General features: G+C 35.6%; 1 protein-coding gene across 1 annotated transcript in view; it reads left to right on the top strand.

Moving 5' to 3' along the window:
* The window catches only part of TTBK2 (tau tubulin kinase 2), a 52,182-nt gene that overhangs the window by 17,469 nt on the left and 18,122 nt on the right, over positions 1–16,591 (top strand). The window contains exons 6-12 of the mRNA XM_062494923.1: positions 6,734–6,799; positions 7,365–7,457; positions 8,452–8,577; positions 11,426–11,583; positions 12,536–12,752; positions 14,147–14,358; positions 15,533–16,133. Of these exons, the coding sequence (XP_062350907.1) occupies positions 6,734–6,799; positions 7,365–7,457; positions 8,452–8,577; positions 11,426–11,583; positions 12,536–12,752; positions 14,147–14,358; positions 15,533–16,133 (1,473 nt within the window). The remainder of the gene's footprint in view (positions 1–6,733; positions 6,800–7,364; positions 7,458–8,451; positions 8,578–11,425; positions 11,584–12,535; positions 12,753–14,146; positions 14,359–15,532; positions 16,134–16,591) is intronic.

Genomic DNA, 16,591 nt, shown 5'->3' with positions numbered 1-16,591 from the left:
GGCTTTTTATAAGTTGTCTCTCAAAGTGAATATGCCATTAGCTTGCAACATAATTGTTTGGAACAAGGAAGTGACAAAAAGTTACTTTTCCTCATCAGGCATTGCATGTAAGCTATGCATGATTTATTGGACATCTCTGCACCAATGTTTATAAAGCAAAGACCTCTATGTGCTGAAATTTGGCATTAGAAGTTCCCAGGATCAAATGTCTGTAACTGGGCAATCCTAAAACAATTTTTTTTTGTTTTAGTTTCTTCATTGTTTGTCTAACAAAGGCATAAAGTAAGGAGAAGAAGCACTGAACACAGAGAATTGTACAATGGTTTGGGTTGAAAAGGACCTTAAAGGTCACCTGGCTCCCACTCCCTTGCCTAGACCAGGTTGCTCAAGGCATATCCATCCTGGTCTTGAACACTTCCAGTGATGGGGCATCTACAGCCTCTCTGGACAACCTGTTCCAGTGCTTCACCACCTTCTGAGAAAAGAATTTCTTCCTAACAAAGCAAAACAATGTCCAATTTTTCATTGTTACAAGCTTTCTGCAGAGACAGGGCAGGTATCTTAACCATGTATTTTGGGACCAGCCTTCTTAACAGCCACCTTGCTGTGCTTCTCTTCAGCACTTCATGTGAAGATGCAACTGCTGGGATTGTAAAGCATGAAAAATACATAGTACATTTGTACTGAACTCTCTATAGATCAGCAGAAAGGCATAGAATGAACAAGAAATCATAAGCAAACAAATATTTAAAAAATTTTATGTGTACATCTTTGAATTTATTTAAAATATGTTGTTGCATTGATTTTGTGGTTTGCTATTAGCAAAATCAGTTTTGCTGTTATGGTACTTATAAATGTAGAATAAAAAGCAATAAACATGTATGTGGTATAATTCAGCTGCCAAATAGAATGCACTAAGCTCCTGAAAACAGTTTTCTTTGTTTCTAATATAAAAATACTTATTAATAAAAAATAATTAAAAATTATTAATTTGTGGAGGTTTGTGGAGACATTATTTTTAATAGAAAGATTAAAATAGCTGTTAGACTGTTGGGTTTCAAAGGGTTTTTAAGTAATGCATAGCTGTGATTCACCTACAGGGACCTGTGCAACTGTAATGATGCAGCAGTGTTACACCTACCAGTGTAACATTAATTACTGTCTGCTAAAACATCCTTCAAGGACATAAAGGGTGATTATTAAGGCTATTGCTGGACATGATCCTTGCAAGTTTGGTTGTATTACTGACAAAGTAATGAAGGAAATCAGTGTTACAGAGACACCCAGCAGGTGTCTGGTGTGTGGTAGTACAAGGTGGAAAAGGCAAGTGGTGAATTAAAATGAAAGATGAAAAGAAGAGCATTATCAATTGACTTGATGACAAAAGTTGAATGGATATATGAATTTCATGTAGTGTGACATTGCAGTGTAACATCTCAGTGGAACAATCTTGGAAGTAATTAAATCAAAAACTTAAGAAAATAATGTGTGGTTATATTTGAGAGGAAGATTCTTTATGACCTGGAGTTTGGGGTTTTGGTGTGAAAAATAAAACTAAATAAATAACTTACCTGAAGGAACAGTTTGATTAATAGCTGAGATATGAAAAATTATGATGATAGAATACTTTGTTAGGGTATATTTTTTTTTTCTCCTTTCATGTTGTGTGCAGAACACTGATATCATATCCAAACAATCATTAAACAATTTACCTTAGAAATTTAAATTAGACTTTCTGAAAGGTGCTTATAGCTGCTCTGTATTCTGATTCAGCAGTTCCTTTATTTTTTATACAGCTAATAGATGCTCAGGGGAATGGGCTGTAACAGCCTCATAAAAGAAAAGCAATAATTTTTCTAGTGATATTTGATCTTATTTTTGAAAGAAATTATTCTATGAATGGTGAAACTTACAGCTCTTCTATTATTTTGTGTACTGCTTTCCTTATGCCCTCCAAATTTTTTTCAGTTTCATACTACAGCTTACCTTTCTAACCAGTACTTAGTTGCATTTTTGGGACTAGGCTTGTATTTACATGCCATCTAAAATTAATGCTGGTTGACCAGCTGATTGGTGTCTCTTAAGATGGATGTGAACCATTTTAATTGAATTTAACTATTTGTCTCTGTGTCAGTGTACTAATTTGGATTCTGTCTTTAATCACCAATTTTCATTAAATTTGGAGGAACTGAAAGTCTCTGAGAGCTGTCCTATTTGTTTGAAATTAAAAGCTATTGTGGTGGAAAGACAGATGGTTTGGTCCAGTAAAATTTGTTTTCTGATGAAAATAGAAGCAAACAAAAAACAAACAGGAAACTCTGGTTTCCAGTTCTTTCTGAGCTATGGACTAAATTCTCTGCTGAGTTATGAAAAAATATTTTGAATAATTTAAAAGAAGGAAAATGTGTTATTTTATTGTTGTGGTTTGACCTCAGCTGGCAACCAAGTACCACCGAGCCTCTTTCTCATTTCCCTCAGCCACTCCTGCCCCTGTGAGATCGGGGAGAGAATTGAGAAGGAGGTACATTTATGTGCATTAGCTTCCTTGAGACTTTTTGCTTTCCATCCATAGTTGAAATAAGCCTACTACTGAAAGTTACTTTTGGATTTATGCAACTCTTAAATATATGGTATTATTAGAAATACTAAATTAGATATGCACATAACTTTAAAAAATTAAGGCCTCCATTCTTCAGTCTGCTGAACAGTCTGCAGAACAACTGTAAAATTTTTACTTAAAGAAAGATAAATAAAACACTAAAGCAATATTCTGCTCTGTTGGGAAATTATTTGCCAGAGCACAGCTGGTTCATATAGATAGTTTTCCTCTTCCAGTAATCTCCGCTTCAGCTCATGGAATAAGAGGAAGAGGAGAGATTGCACAAGGCAAAGCAAACATACACGTGGCAGACTTACCCTGTGTAATCTTTCACTGCAGTATGTTTAGTTTTGTGACAGTCATTAGTAGGTTGTTACCCTCTTCAGCCCACCAGACTTTTTCCTCTGCTCATAAATCAGCTTTGGAACAATTGTAGTCTTTAGCTCATGCATCACGTTGGCTGAGTACTCCAGACTGAAAGCTGAGTAGCTCAGGAGATGTTTAGTGTATCAAGTACTGCTGGCTCAGAGATGGTGTTGCTCTTTATAACACTTGCAGTAAGAGACAAATTTTCATTTGTCACCACATGTCTGTTAGAACTCACAATAGCAAAATCTAATTGTGTTGTTAGTTGTTAATTTACCTTGTTACTCAGCTTCTGCTGGGGCTAGGTAGTGTAGGACCACACAGCTGCAGTCAGATTTTTGGAAATCATGTTTATTTAGGTAGATCTGAATCCATGTAATGTGTCATACTAACAACTAATAGGGGAGGGGTTGAGAAGGGGGTCTAAGTGCAAGTACTCAGTGTCTGATAAGGATCTTAAGACAGAGCTGAAAGTGTGGGTTTGAAGATCCGTATATGCAGTGAAAATCAATTGAGATCTGTAATGTATTGTAATGGCAATTGTATTTAATCTGCTTGATCTTTCCTTACTCAAATGATCCCTGAAATTTTAACTTGTTCTAAACTGGTGCTAACATGTGCTAAGCATTACATTAGATTGCAAAGTTTATGTGCTCAAAAAGGGAAGGATTGGAGTGTGAATTGTTGAAGCTATGAAAAAAGACTTCAAAGAATTGAAACTGTTCATAGTTCCAATCATTGAATTATATTTCTGGTGGAATTTGAACTAGGAAATTGTCTTTTTCAAGGGAAAGGATAGAAAAGGAGAATTCTACCATTAGTAAAGGAAAAAAGGGTAACATAAGCAGCTGCTTCTCTACCCATCCCCTCTGGCTTTTGAACCCTACTCTTGAGGCAGCACTGCTGGCTTCTCAGTGCAAAACCTAGACACTTAGGAATATTCAGTCATGGCCTGACTGATTGGGAGCACCGCGGTGTGTCTCAGATATACTGCAAAGAACCAGTATTGATTTATTTTTTTCATGTTGATTTTCTGGTTTCCATGACTGCAGCAATAAGTTGACCTTTTTGCTCTGTGTAACCTTTCCAATGTTGCCCAGGGCGATAAACCCAGCTCATTCATCTAGAGACACTGAACTGAGCTAAGGAGTGTTTTGCCTCTTCCACAGCCACTCCAAAAAAGCAACATTCATAGGTTTGTAAGCATAGTGTCTCCCAGGAATCTCAAAGAGTTGTGCTTAGTGGAAATAGTTTGCTTTGCTAGGAACTGGTAATTTCCTGCATGTAGTTTATCTGAGACATTGCCAAGTGTTTCCAGGCAGTGACACCTCCAAAGAAAACTGATGTTGCATTAAAAAAGTACCTTTATAAGTAGAAAATTTAATTGTAGTCACTGCATCTGCTTAATTCATCTGCATATATCTTCAAAATATTTTTTAACTTAATTTTGAAGAATTCAGTATTTTTCTTTTGCAACATGAGATTTGAGATGCATGAAGAGTTCTGAAACAGTTTCAGAATTTATGCAAATGCTCAGAAGTCTGGAAGTTCTGTTCTGAATTGGGCAAACTTTATTTGACCTACAGAGCATCACTCAAGCCAAGAGAGACATGGTAGAATTATTTTATTATTGTTGTGTGACATTGTAATACTGCTATTGAATAGTAACCAACTGCATTACTAAAAGGTATTTTATGGCATCTTGAAACAGAGTGACATATGCTTGTACTTCAGATTATGGAAACTGTACTTTAAGGCAAGAGACAGTGAAAAGCTTTAGATGTCCTTGCTGAAATAAAGAATTCAGAATTCACTTCATGATAAGCTTATAGATAGAAATTTTTTTTTTTCCCTTCTCATCCAGGTGATTCTCAGATAATTGAAAATCATGTTAGGGCAAATAAAGATGGCTGTGACTTTAACATTCAAAAGCATTTGAATTGGTACACAATGAATTTCCTCATATAAGTGGAATAGGTCAGATTTTCAGTTTTTGTAAACTGAATGGGATAATATAGTTTCCATATGACATTTCTTAGTCTTTTTCTCTTGCTTTGTCCAGCAACCAAAGCATTTCACTCCTAGTTATCAAGTAGAAATTGAAGTTGTACTGCTAGAAATGAAAGCAGTATTCCATTCTAGATTTCATATTTTCCATTATTCTCAGAAGAACAGAAATATTTAACTAAGTAAAACTGAATATAGTCCTTCCTTTTTAATATTTATGCCAGAAGCAAGATACAGCAAAAATTTGGTTTCATCTTCTGAAACTATATGCTCTTGAGATTTATGTAATTTGTATTTTCAAGTGTTTTAAAGTTATGCTCTCAGTTCTCTCCTGAAAAAGTACTATGCATTAAACTACACACTAAAAAAACAGTATTTTGTCTTAGCAGTGATGCTATATTACTCTTAGTTGGACGATTTACCGACCTGCAGACCTATTAAGGAGATTTAAGTGCTTTTTGAAATGAAACTGCTTCTCCTGAAATTTAGCAGTTCCAAAGCATTTAGAGCTATTCTTTTTCTAATTGCATGGTACTGTGAAATTTCTGCAACTACATTTTTTTACAGTGTTATGTTTCATTTCAGGGTAATGTTCAGTGTGGAATATGATATGCTTATAAAGTTAAAGATAATTCAGACAGTTGAGTCTGTCCTGCCTGAACATGAAATGTGTTCTGAGCACCATTTAAACTGTATGATGATGTGCAAAGTCTAAGACCTATGTAATATCATCCGAGAACCTCTTCATGTTAAGAACATCTTAGAAAATGTTCTCTGCCTAAACTAACATTGATTCAGCTCTCATTGTACTACTCTAGCAGACATTGATTATATGGGCTGTTGAATCCTGTTTTAAAGATGTTGCTGCATAATCCTGCTGGGTTTAATCATTAGATTTATTGACAGCAATGGCAGTTCCTGATTTATTTAAATGATACCTCTGTATAACATCTGTTGGTGGATAAGAAAAATTATACACATATAGATAGATAAAGAGAGGTGGTGGAAGTGTTTTATCTTAATAAGGTATAAATTATGTATTGTGGTTATCTTTGTGTGTATAACAAACCAGATTTTCAATGTACTGGGCAAAGTTTTAAAAAAATCTTAAGGATTATCATGAGTCTTGGGCGAGCAGACAGATCACCAATACCTCTCTAAGTACAAGTCAGAGATGAGGTAGCTAATTCAAGCTCCTTATGTTCATTGTTAGAGGAAATAGAAAGAATTATTGATTAGGAAGATAAGACTGCATAAAATAAAGCAAATTCAATAGCCCTATATATAATGATTAATTAAGGGAATAACATGGATTGGATATCTCTCTTAGGCAAAGTAATAATATCACAGTTTGTAAATTTTTTTTAATATCTACTAATTATGACTCATCAATTATATAATTATTTCTGTAATATTTTTATTTGAATAAAAGAAGGATGGGAAAATACATTTTATGATTATAAAACATAAATTGACTTATGATCACAAGATATCAAGAGTATCAAGGAAGAAATGCTGTTTTTCAGAAACTGGAAAAGAAAGATATATTTTAAATTTGTGTCTCTACTGCAGCCTTTGCTATTTATTGCTCAACCAATTAGTGTCCACTTGAATATCCACTGAGAACTTGTAGAAGCACAGTAAACTGAAATAAAATCTCAGATGAGATATGTTGTGGCTCTGTACTCACTTTGTAGATGCCAAGTTAAGTAGTCAGAGTGTTTGTTCCTGACAATGAGAATCTCTTCTATTCTCTGACAGCCACGAGCTGTTGCTGGTTTTCGAGGAACAGTACGGTACGCATCAATCAACGCTCACAGAAACAGAGTGAGTAGCACAGTCTGGATTACACCCATCTCATGTAGCTGGAAGCAGTCAGTAGCACAGTTCCTGTTCATTTCTTTCTTTGTATTCTTATCTGTGCGTTTATTATGTAGACATTAATAGCTATAAGTTTTGTGAAAAGATAATGTAATTTATGTTAGTTGAGGATAAAAAAGTTCTTGTACAAATAATAGTGATTCTAATACTTATCTTTGGTTTTCAATTGTATTGTTAGTTAATTAGTTTAAAAAGTGAATCTACTGAATTTCTTGAGGTATGTAATGCCCAATATGTTATCTTAACAATGTATTTTAAAGAAATCTGAATAAACAGAGACTTGTAATTTTATTTTAATACACTTCAACTTTTATTTTATTTCCCTCTGTCTTCTGTGGAAGTTTACTTGTATGTTTCTTCCTTAAAATAACCACTGGATTTAATTTACTTTTTTGCAGCATAGGTTATATCAAATTTTATATAATAATTTAAGTTTTGAGCAGTAAAGAACTTACCTTCCTGTTTGTTTAGGTATTTGTAATATGTTTTAAAATAATATTTCATTTTACAGGAAATGGGGCGGCATGATGACCTCTGGTCTCTCTTCTACATGTTGGTGGAATTTGTCGTTGGCCAACTGCCTTGGAGAAAAATAAAAGATAAGGTAAACCTGGAGGTGAAACCAAAGAGCATAAGGGAGGTTTACTACTTGATTCCAGGGAAATGCTGTGATAAAGATTCCTCTTAGAATTATTAATTAATTTTAACATTACATTTTCCAGTGTTTTCTAGTGTTAGTTCTTGTGTCTAGTGTCATAGTATAAAAAGCAGTCAGACCTTATTAAGTGTTCTAGGGAGAAAGGAGATTATCCTTCTAGACTGAAATTATTGTAAAGGTCAGAAGTAAGTGTATATTTGCCACTTACTTCATTACTCCTGTTATCAGTTGAGTACTTTATTTCACCTATCACACACTTACAATTTCTAATCTGTTTTGATTATTTGTGAAATAGGCATTTCTTATTTGCTGGTGAATGAAAGTGGATTGGGCAATATGCAGTAGTGCCTTTAGTCATATGTCATAGGTGAAGTATGCCAAGAAACAATATCTAATCAGCCTGTTTTCTTGCAACTTCTTTTGAAATGCTACTGAAACCGGGTTACTCTCTGACATAGTTTATGTATTGGTAGATGACAGTGTGGTATATAGGTAGCATCTCTTTTTTGGTTTTGATTTATGCATCTTATGTGACTGAATATACACCAAAAAGTGACTGAACTTGATGTGACGCAACAGGATGTTTAAATCTTTAAAATATACTATTAGAAAGGGTTGGTGTGTTTAATGACATTACTTTGTATCAGTCAGCATCCAAACACAAATGAGACAAACAACTCAAACACAGTAGAAAACTAAATGGCTTTTCATATTGAATTTGAAGTTTGTACATTATTTTGCAAGTGTACCGAGGCCCAAAACAGAATCTCCTATCTTGCTATCTGGTGTAGAATGCCCTTTCTTAGTTTTTATTCAGTTAATGTAGTGACCTGTCTCTCTGGCCAGTAGTGTATTGTATGGCTGTAACTGAGAATTCACATTCTCTGTATGTTGTAATAGAGAATGAAGGTATGCCAATGTTTGTGTTACTTACTCCTAGGAGCAAGTGGGCTCCATTAAAGAAAGGTATGAACACAGACTTATGTTGAAACACCTCCCTCAAGAATTCAGTGTCTTTCTGGATCACATTTCTAATTTGGATTACTTCACAAAGCCTGATTACCAGGTAAACACTTGTACTATTTTTTTTTTCTATTTTATAAAGAAGAGAATTTTATGCTGTTTCACCTTTAATTTACTTTGATTTCGTTGTGTAATCTTGGTGTTATAGTTTGTGCCACCACAAAGTTCATTTAATGATCATTTAGTGCCATGGAAACTGTGGTTCAAACATTATTTGAATTTTTATTATTTTTTTTATTATTATTTTGAATTATTTTATTTTTTTCCATTTGGGAAGTGTAAGGCTGTTAAGTTTCTAAAAACAATTGCAACCTGCTTTTCAATCAGTATTCTGTTAGGATTGGGAGCTATCCTACTATCACAACCCCTAGTAGGTGCTCTGTAAGTTAATTGATCAGATTGTTCTCTCAGTGGTTGTCATTCTGGCAGTTTTCCAAAGTCTGGAACTCAGCACCTACAGCTAGGGTACAACCTACACTCATGGTGCGTTTTCAAAACTTAAGTATTGTGTACAGAGATCACAGAAAACCAGACATTTTTCTTTGTTTAAGAGAATATTGCCTGTTGAAATGGGCAGCCTCTGCTCAGTGGTAAGGTGTTATGTGCCAAGAGGATATGCTGTAGAATGTGTCTTAACTCACTCACTGTTGACCTAAGATTAAACAATAAATAAAGATAGAATTGTTTTCCAGTTTGTGGAAATCAGCAGAGGAATTCTCAGGGAAAGCAGGAAGGGAGAGACTTGAGAGTTTTCAGTCTCACACACTGTGAGAAGTTGTACTGATGGAATTGCACACCATGACAAGCTGTCCCTGTGTGCCTTCCTTCTGGCTCCAAGAAACACACATTCCTGTCAGCTTCCCACTTGCAGGACCTGTCTGCCTCTGTGATTTTGTTCAACACCCTAAATCAGTGGGATCAGAAGGAATGGCTTTCTGTTGGTGTTCAAGTGTAATTGAAATAAGAACTGAAAATCTCAAAGAATAAATGATTTCCTGTTAGTAAGTGGATTTCCCTAAATACACTGGTATATGATTCTGCACATTTGCAAAGCAAATCAATTCTTGTGAAAAAATTTGTACGTTAAAAAAAAACCCCAACTTGTTCCAAATACAAAAATTGTTCGGTATGCCTGAAAAATAAATACTTTGATACTTGATACTTGATGTTTTTCCCCTTCACCCATTACAAATCACCGTGAAATTTGTCCTATAGTTTACAATTAAGTGAGGAAAAAATTATCAATGTTTTGTGTGCCTGGTTATAAAGATGTATCAGGTTGTTTTTTTTCCCTATGGTAGAAAGTACTATTGCAGAAATTTTGATGCGGCATTGAAAAACCTTGATTATAGACTGGTAGATATGTTTTACATTGCAGAACCTGAATGATAAAGCATATAGACAGTAATATTTTTGCAAATCCTTGTTCTGTGGTCTATTTGTATCTAACACAGCACATGCACTCAGCAGTTAACGTGATACAAGGACAGGGGTTTTCCATGATAGAGACTGTCCGGTAATTTACAGTCCTGTGGCTATTCATGGTGCATTTGGAGTTGTGTTGCTGCATCCTGACCCTTACAGTCTTGCTCATATGCTTTAGACCAGAGCAGGGTTGTTTTATTTAGAGCAGTGAGATTATGCTTTTAAACTCTGGTCTCTCTTGGGTTTGTAGTGGTGTTGCTCCTACCTACTGTATTCTTTGTATTTATGGGTGGGCACTGAACAAGAATGTATGTATATCCCTGCTTCCAAGAGTTTACAGTCTAAAAGGTTCATGACCTAGGCTAAGAAGCCATGATTGATTTGGCAATGTCAGGTGTTTATTTTATGCAGGTATGTGTGCATACATTGCCTTACCCTTCTGATATCATTAACCATTTGAGAGTTTGTATTTGCCTTATAGCAGAACTCGATGAAAGGATTTAGAGGAGAATGATCTTAAAAATTACTTCAGAGACACTGCTTAATGTTTAGAGGAAGGGAAGGATTAAACACAGTACATCAGGGACAGAATGAACTGTGTGGCTTTGTGCTCATCAGTAGGGTTACAGAAATGACTGGGACAGGTGGCACACAGAAGGTTCTTGAGAGTAAAGATTAAATGGGTGAGACTACTGTATACAAGAGAAATGATCCAAACTTCCCATCTATTTTAAGTTGTGAAAGGGTTTGCCAGAGGAGAGTGTGGAAAAATTTTCAGCATTCTGGATTGGAAAAAAAACCCCAGTTTTTAGCTTCTAGGGAAGAAAAAAACTTTAAAATGTTAGAGTAAGATAATTATATGGACACAGCCTTCCCATAAGCGACTAGAATGAGGCAAAGTTTATTTCACAGAGAGGAAAGGGATGCCATTTGTTTCTCTGTCATGGACACAAGTTTTCTAAAGGCCTTTTCATAGCATAAAATGAGAATTGATAACTCAGACGTTTGTGTAGTATAAATGTCAGCATTATATGAAGTAAATTATATGTGGTTCTTAATGACAGAAAGGCATGAATTAGCAGATCAGTATCCTTACATCTCATTCATTTCCTTGCTTTCATGGTGTTACCAAATGTATCCTTTTCCTTTGCTAGAGAGCCATTGTATGGTATTCTGCAGCAATGTAGTTATGCTTCTGTGTGTGTGCGTGTATTTCTGTCTTTTTGTAAAAGTCTATGGTGTATCTTTTTCTCCTGTCTGATAAAAACACAGATTTGACTGGATTTTTTTTTTTTAAATAAAATGGAATTTTGTATATCTTGGCCTCAAAGTCTTGAAAAATGAGAAGTGTTTCTTTTAAAAAGGTATTTTTTTAATGTTGTTGTTTGTATTACAGGAGGATATTTCTTAATTGCTTGGCCTCTTAGACAACAATGAAGCTTATTACCTTTCTTCTTTGTTTTCAGCTTCTCATGTCCGTGTTTGACAACAGCATGAAAACGTTTGGGGTTATTGAAAGTGACCCTTTTGATTGGGAGAAGAGTGGAACTGATGGCTCTCTGACAACAACAACAACTTCAACCACCCCTCAGCTGCACACTCGTCTTACACCAGCTGCAATTGGGTATGCATGGTGTGGTCTCTTTAATGGCTGCCACAGAGGGGCTTCCTACCAAAGGGAAATTATCTCCATAATTTAGGTTTTTTCTGCAGGATTTTGAATGCATAGAGGAAGGGAGGTTTGGGAGCATTTGAAGTATTTCCCTTTTTAGGGTTCCAGTTTATACTATCCTGGAAGATCAGCAGTGCAGTCCAAAAATTATAGCAATAAAAATAGTACTCCAGGAAATTGCATGTAAATTTGCTCATCCATCCTTTGCTAAATTGTATTTTGTGAAGCTAAATAATGTGTCCTGAGCTTAAGTGCCTGGAAATTTAACTGCCTGGAAATAAACCCATTGTTTTCTGTAAGCTTGGAATAAAATTCTAGCTGCAATTTCCTTTTAAGTTTGAAAAATGAATGAATCTTTATAAGAAATTTGAAAATAGATTTTGATTGTGTTTGAAGTAATATTTAATATGTTATTTGAGACATTCTGTAATGAAGTAAATTGGACAAGATGTGATGTTTAATAATTCGCATACTTGTCTCAGGGGACTGAAGAATATAAGAGGTGTTTATGGATGAATGTAAGAAGTGTTTATGGGTGCCATTATTTTTTTTTAATGGAAGAATACACACAGAAGAGTCAGGAGGGAAGTTGAGCCTGGACATGATCTCTAACAAATTTTCTGAGAAGTGGCTTCAAAAAACATTAAAAAACCCCCAGCTTTTATGTGATAGTTGTTTTTATTTATGTATTTTATTATGTACCTAAATTAAATGAGTTGTGAAAGCCAGAAAGTAGGGGATTTTGTATTAAATAATTTCCAAGATTTATTTTTCTGCAGAAACATGATTTTCTTCGTAAGTTTTTGTTTGTTTCTTTCTTTCAAAATAGAAAATAATTTCTGAAAAAAAATGAGAGTATAAAAATTTTTACTTTTCTGATTTTGTTTTGAAACTGCTTTTGTAGAATTGCCAATGCCACTCCTATCCCAGGAGATTTGCTGCGGGAAAATACAGATGAAGTATTCCCTGATGAACAGCTCAGTGATGGAGAGAATGTTATTCCTGTTGGTGTATCACCAGAGAAACTACCTGGGTCCCCTGGACATCAGCGTCCTCAGGAAAAAGATGTTTGGGAAGAAATGGATGCAAACAGAAACAAAATAAAACTGGGGATGTGTAAGGTACTTTCAAATCTGCATTGTGAACACCATTTTTGGACGGTTTCTTGTCCTCATAGTGCACATAAGATAAAATTAGTAAGGTACTTATACTGATACTGATTAGCCAGAATCATGTAAGAAAATGATTTATGGTATAGAAAATACATTTTATATACTGGAAAAAGCAGACAGGCTTTTGAGTCTTTTGTCACTTTATCAGGTCTTTATGATGAATAGCTTGCTGATAATTTGAGACTCTTTGTAGTTTACTCATACTTGTTTTCTTCAGGCACGATCTTCATTCTTGCCCACTGAATGAAATCAAAACAATTCTCCTTCATCTTGCATGTGTAGAAGCTAGATACTAAATGTACAAAAGAAGATTTTGATGCTCTTCAGTTGACAAATAATCAGCGTGATTGGCCGTATCCATTTAATTCACTTGATGGTTTTTTCTCCATAAGATATGACACCTTTTTACTGATTCAGAGGTTCATTGGCTGGTCTTTAGAAGAGAATGCTGCTTTATTTTCAAAAGGGGTCTCTGAGAATTGATTCCTGTCTTCCTTACTCACAATCACAGTATTTCATACTTGGACAGATGTAGCCTGTTTCTTGATATAACAGTGTTTTTAACATGAAAATAGATCTGGTACTAAAATGTTCTTTATCTAGGAGGGCTGTCTAGTTTTGAAGCTGTTACTCATTATTTGCTAGGAAGAAAATTGTGTTGTATGAAAGACCAAGGCATGTTGCCTGTTTTCAAATGTGCTTATTTGTTTGTTTTTCTTACCAAAGAGAGAAAAAGGAGATTGGTTCAAAGAAAAGCACTTTCTTTTACACCTGTAGAAACTAAGGATGATCATGATTTCCCAGCTCTAAATCATGTTCAGTTATTATTTTAAATCATGTTCAGTCATTATTAAGATAGAATGGAGTTGGGTTAAAACAGTTTAAAGTCACACCAATATTTAATAGATTTAGCATATAATATTGTTCTATGCTCCAGAGAATCAAAAATAGAGCCTGGAAGCTGACTTCTCTTTATTAAGAGCAGTTGACTGTAAAGCAGACCAAAGATGCTACCAAATGCAAGGTTTCAGACTATTATTAAAGAAAATTTCAGAGATGGGTGTGAAATATCAGAAGAAATGTAACTGTATTTCTGTGTCTTTGATACTCCTCTTCTCAGACTTACCAGAACCAGTATATTGCCAGTAGTTTGTCTGCCGTAAATGTGTGCTGAAGAGCATATCTAAACTACCTTAACTATGGCATGAACTTAAGGACCATTCCAAATACAAATTGGCTTTTCACATTCTAAAAACTTGGAGGGTCTTTACTATGTAGTACCTTGTCTTCTTCTTGTTTTGCCACTCCTAGTGAGTTACATTTTTACTTTACATTTTGCACAGGCTGCCACAGAGGAAGAAAACAGCCATGGACCAGGGAATGGAATGCTTAATGCCCCGAGTCTTGGTTCTCCAATTCGAGTTCGCTCAGAGACCACCCAGTTAGACAGAGATGTTCCACTGGTGCGAAAGTTACGTTCCATTCACAGCTTTGAGCTGGAGAAGCGTATGACGTTGGAGTCTAAGCCCGACACTGATAAGTTTCTTGAGACCTGGTAAAGAAATTATGTTATCCTTTTGCTAGGATCTTTAGGGGATATGTGATTAGGATACTGTTATCTTTGCTGTGTGAAGAGCAGGAATGGACCTGTTGAGTATGCTTCTGCAAGTTACAGCAAAGTATTTTTCATAATATTGCTCAATCAATGGATTTCACTACTTGGCAGCTACTTTAGAAAATGATTATTGCTAAAATACAGTTGAAGCTGGACTTTGACACATGACAATTTTGTATTTCAAGACCTAGTGGTTGTAACCCTGGTATTTATTAATTTTTTCTTTAGTGCCATACTCTTGACAGTCAGTACAACTCATCCTGAATAAGAAGGTTGGCATCAGGTGCTCAATAGAGGTAACATGAGATTAGGCTATATGACATGAGAAGGGAGGTTTACAGGAAGTGGAGTGAAGAAGTTAGAAACTACCTGCGTGCAGCAGGCTTAGTTATGCCCAAAGGTGTTGCACCAACATAAAACATCTTGGTCAAAGATAGAGAACTTAAAATGGAATTTGAAGGTAGAGAAGAGACAGATGTATGAAAACGGATTCAGTTTGCCTATGTCTGGAAAGAATGAGGGGAGAGGGACACAGTGAAATCTAACTGAAAGGCAGAGACTGACTGGGGACAGTAGAAGAGAGCTGGGGTGATGACAGTGGCAAAATCCTTCTAAATGCTTCATAGCAGAGTTAGGAATTTGAATTTGTTTGATGAAGCAAATTATGCAAAGCATAAGTAAGGAATCAGTAAAAGCAATAAATAACATTCTTCTTGAAAACATAATAGCTTCTGCAGGAGACATCCGTTTTTTCTGTTCCTCTTTGAGTCTGCTTTCTAACAAATTAAATACACTGGGCATCTGTGGTAACCTCACTACTGAGTTTTTTCTTTTCTCACATTTCTCCCTTCTGGTAATTATATTTGCAATACAACGTGATACATTACAACCAAAATTAAAAATGTGTATATTTCTAAGACCATCCATCCATTTTTACTTGACATCATACTTACTGGTCTCAAATTGTGGATTTTGGAACCATTGCAGGTTGTTCTAGAACATGACAACAAATTTTTATATAAATCTAGTTTTCTTTTTCTGAAAACATTCGAACATAACTTAGATTATTTAATTAATTCTTAACTAATTCAGATATTAACTTCTTTTCTCTAAGTTTGGAGAAGAAGCAGAAAGACTTGAAATTGGCAGAGACTCCTGTTGCTGCTGTTCCTCCTCTCTCTCAGAAAACATCTGTTCCTGCTCCTGTGACTGCCCGCACAGACCATGTTTGGCACTATGACGAAGAGTATCTTCCAGATGCTTCAAAGCCCATGTCAGCTAATTCTCCTGACCATGCCGATGGTGTTATGAGCAATGGATTTGTAGCTGTTAACCTAAGCTCCTGCAGGCAGGAGGTTGATTCTAAGGAATGGGTGATAATAGATAAGGAACGGGACTTGCAGGACTTCAGGACAAATCAGGCTTTAGGACACAAAATGACTGGAAGTCCGTCAGATGAAGAGCCAGAGGTACTACAAGTTCTAGAGGAGTCTGTTCCAGAAGAGCAGTCCAGAGAGGGTGGTTGGGCAGGAAACAATGTCCATGCCAAGAACCAAACTTCAGGGGTGGAGTTTGTTCTAGACATGGAATGTCATCCTGTTGCATCTGAACAGCTTACAGATAAATTGGAACTTCTGTCTGGAGCTGCAGGACAGCTTCTTGCAGCCACCCCTACAAGTCCTATGGAAGCTCAAGCAGAGGGAGCACTCACGCCGGTAAGAAAACCTCTTCTTTATTCAGAATTATAAGAGGAAATGGTAAAGGTGGTGACTAAAATACAGCAGTGGAGCAGAAATTCCTAGTTTCAGTAGCTATGGGACTTGATTCTTTAATACTGATCTTCCATATTCTGTTACGCAGCTGTTTGCAGTCACCCCTGTAGGTGCTAATTCTTCTACAGGTGTAATCCACGAAACTGGCCGCATTTAACAAAGAGTTATCTATCTGTATATCTGCCTATCTAAAGAAGCTCCTTGTGCAGTGATTCCTAATCAGTCAGAGACACACATGCCAACATTTATTATATTTGCAGTACACAAACATAAAATTACAATTGAATATGTAAAATACCGTGCTCAAGTATTTCATGTGTTTTAGGAAAAATCTAAGTGGCTGAAATTAATAAGTTACTTGCTCTTGCCTCTCACTATGATTCCTGCAATGTTTGCTTCTG

This window comes from Cinclus cinclus, chromosome 6 (assembly GCF_963662255.1).
Source record: "Cinclus cinclus chromosome 6, bCinCin1.1, whole genome shotgun sequence".
In the NCBI taxonomy this organism is placed as follows: Eukaryota; Metazoa; Chordata; class Aves; order Passeriformes; family Cinclidae; genus Cinclus; species Cinclus cinclus.
The sequence above is the reverse complement of the archived record's forward strand: the minus strand, read 5'-3'. Positions and strand labels throughout refer to the sequence as shown.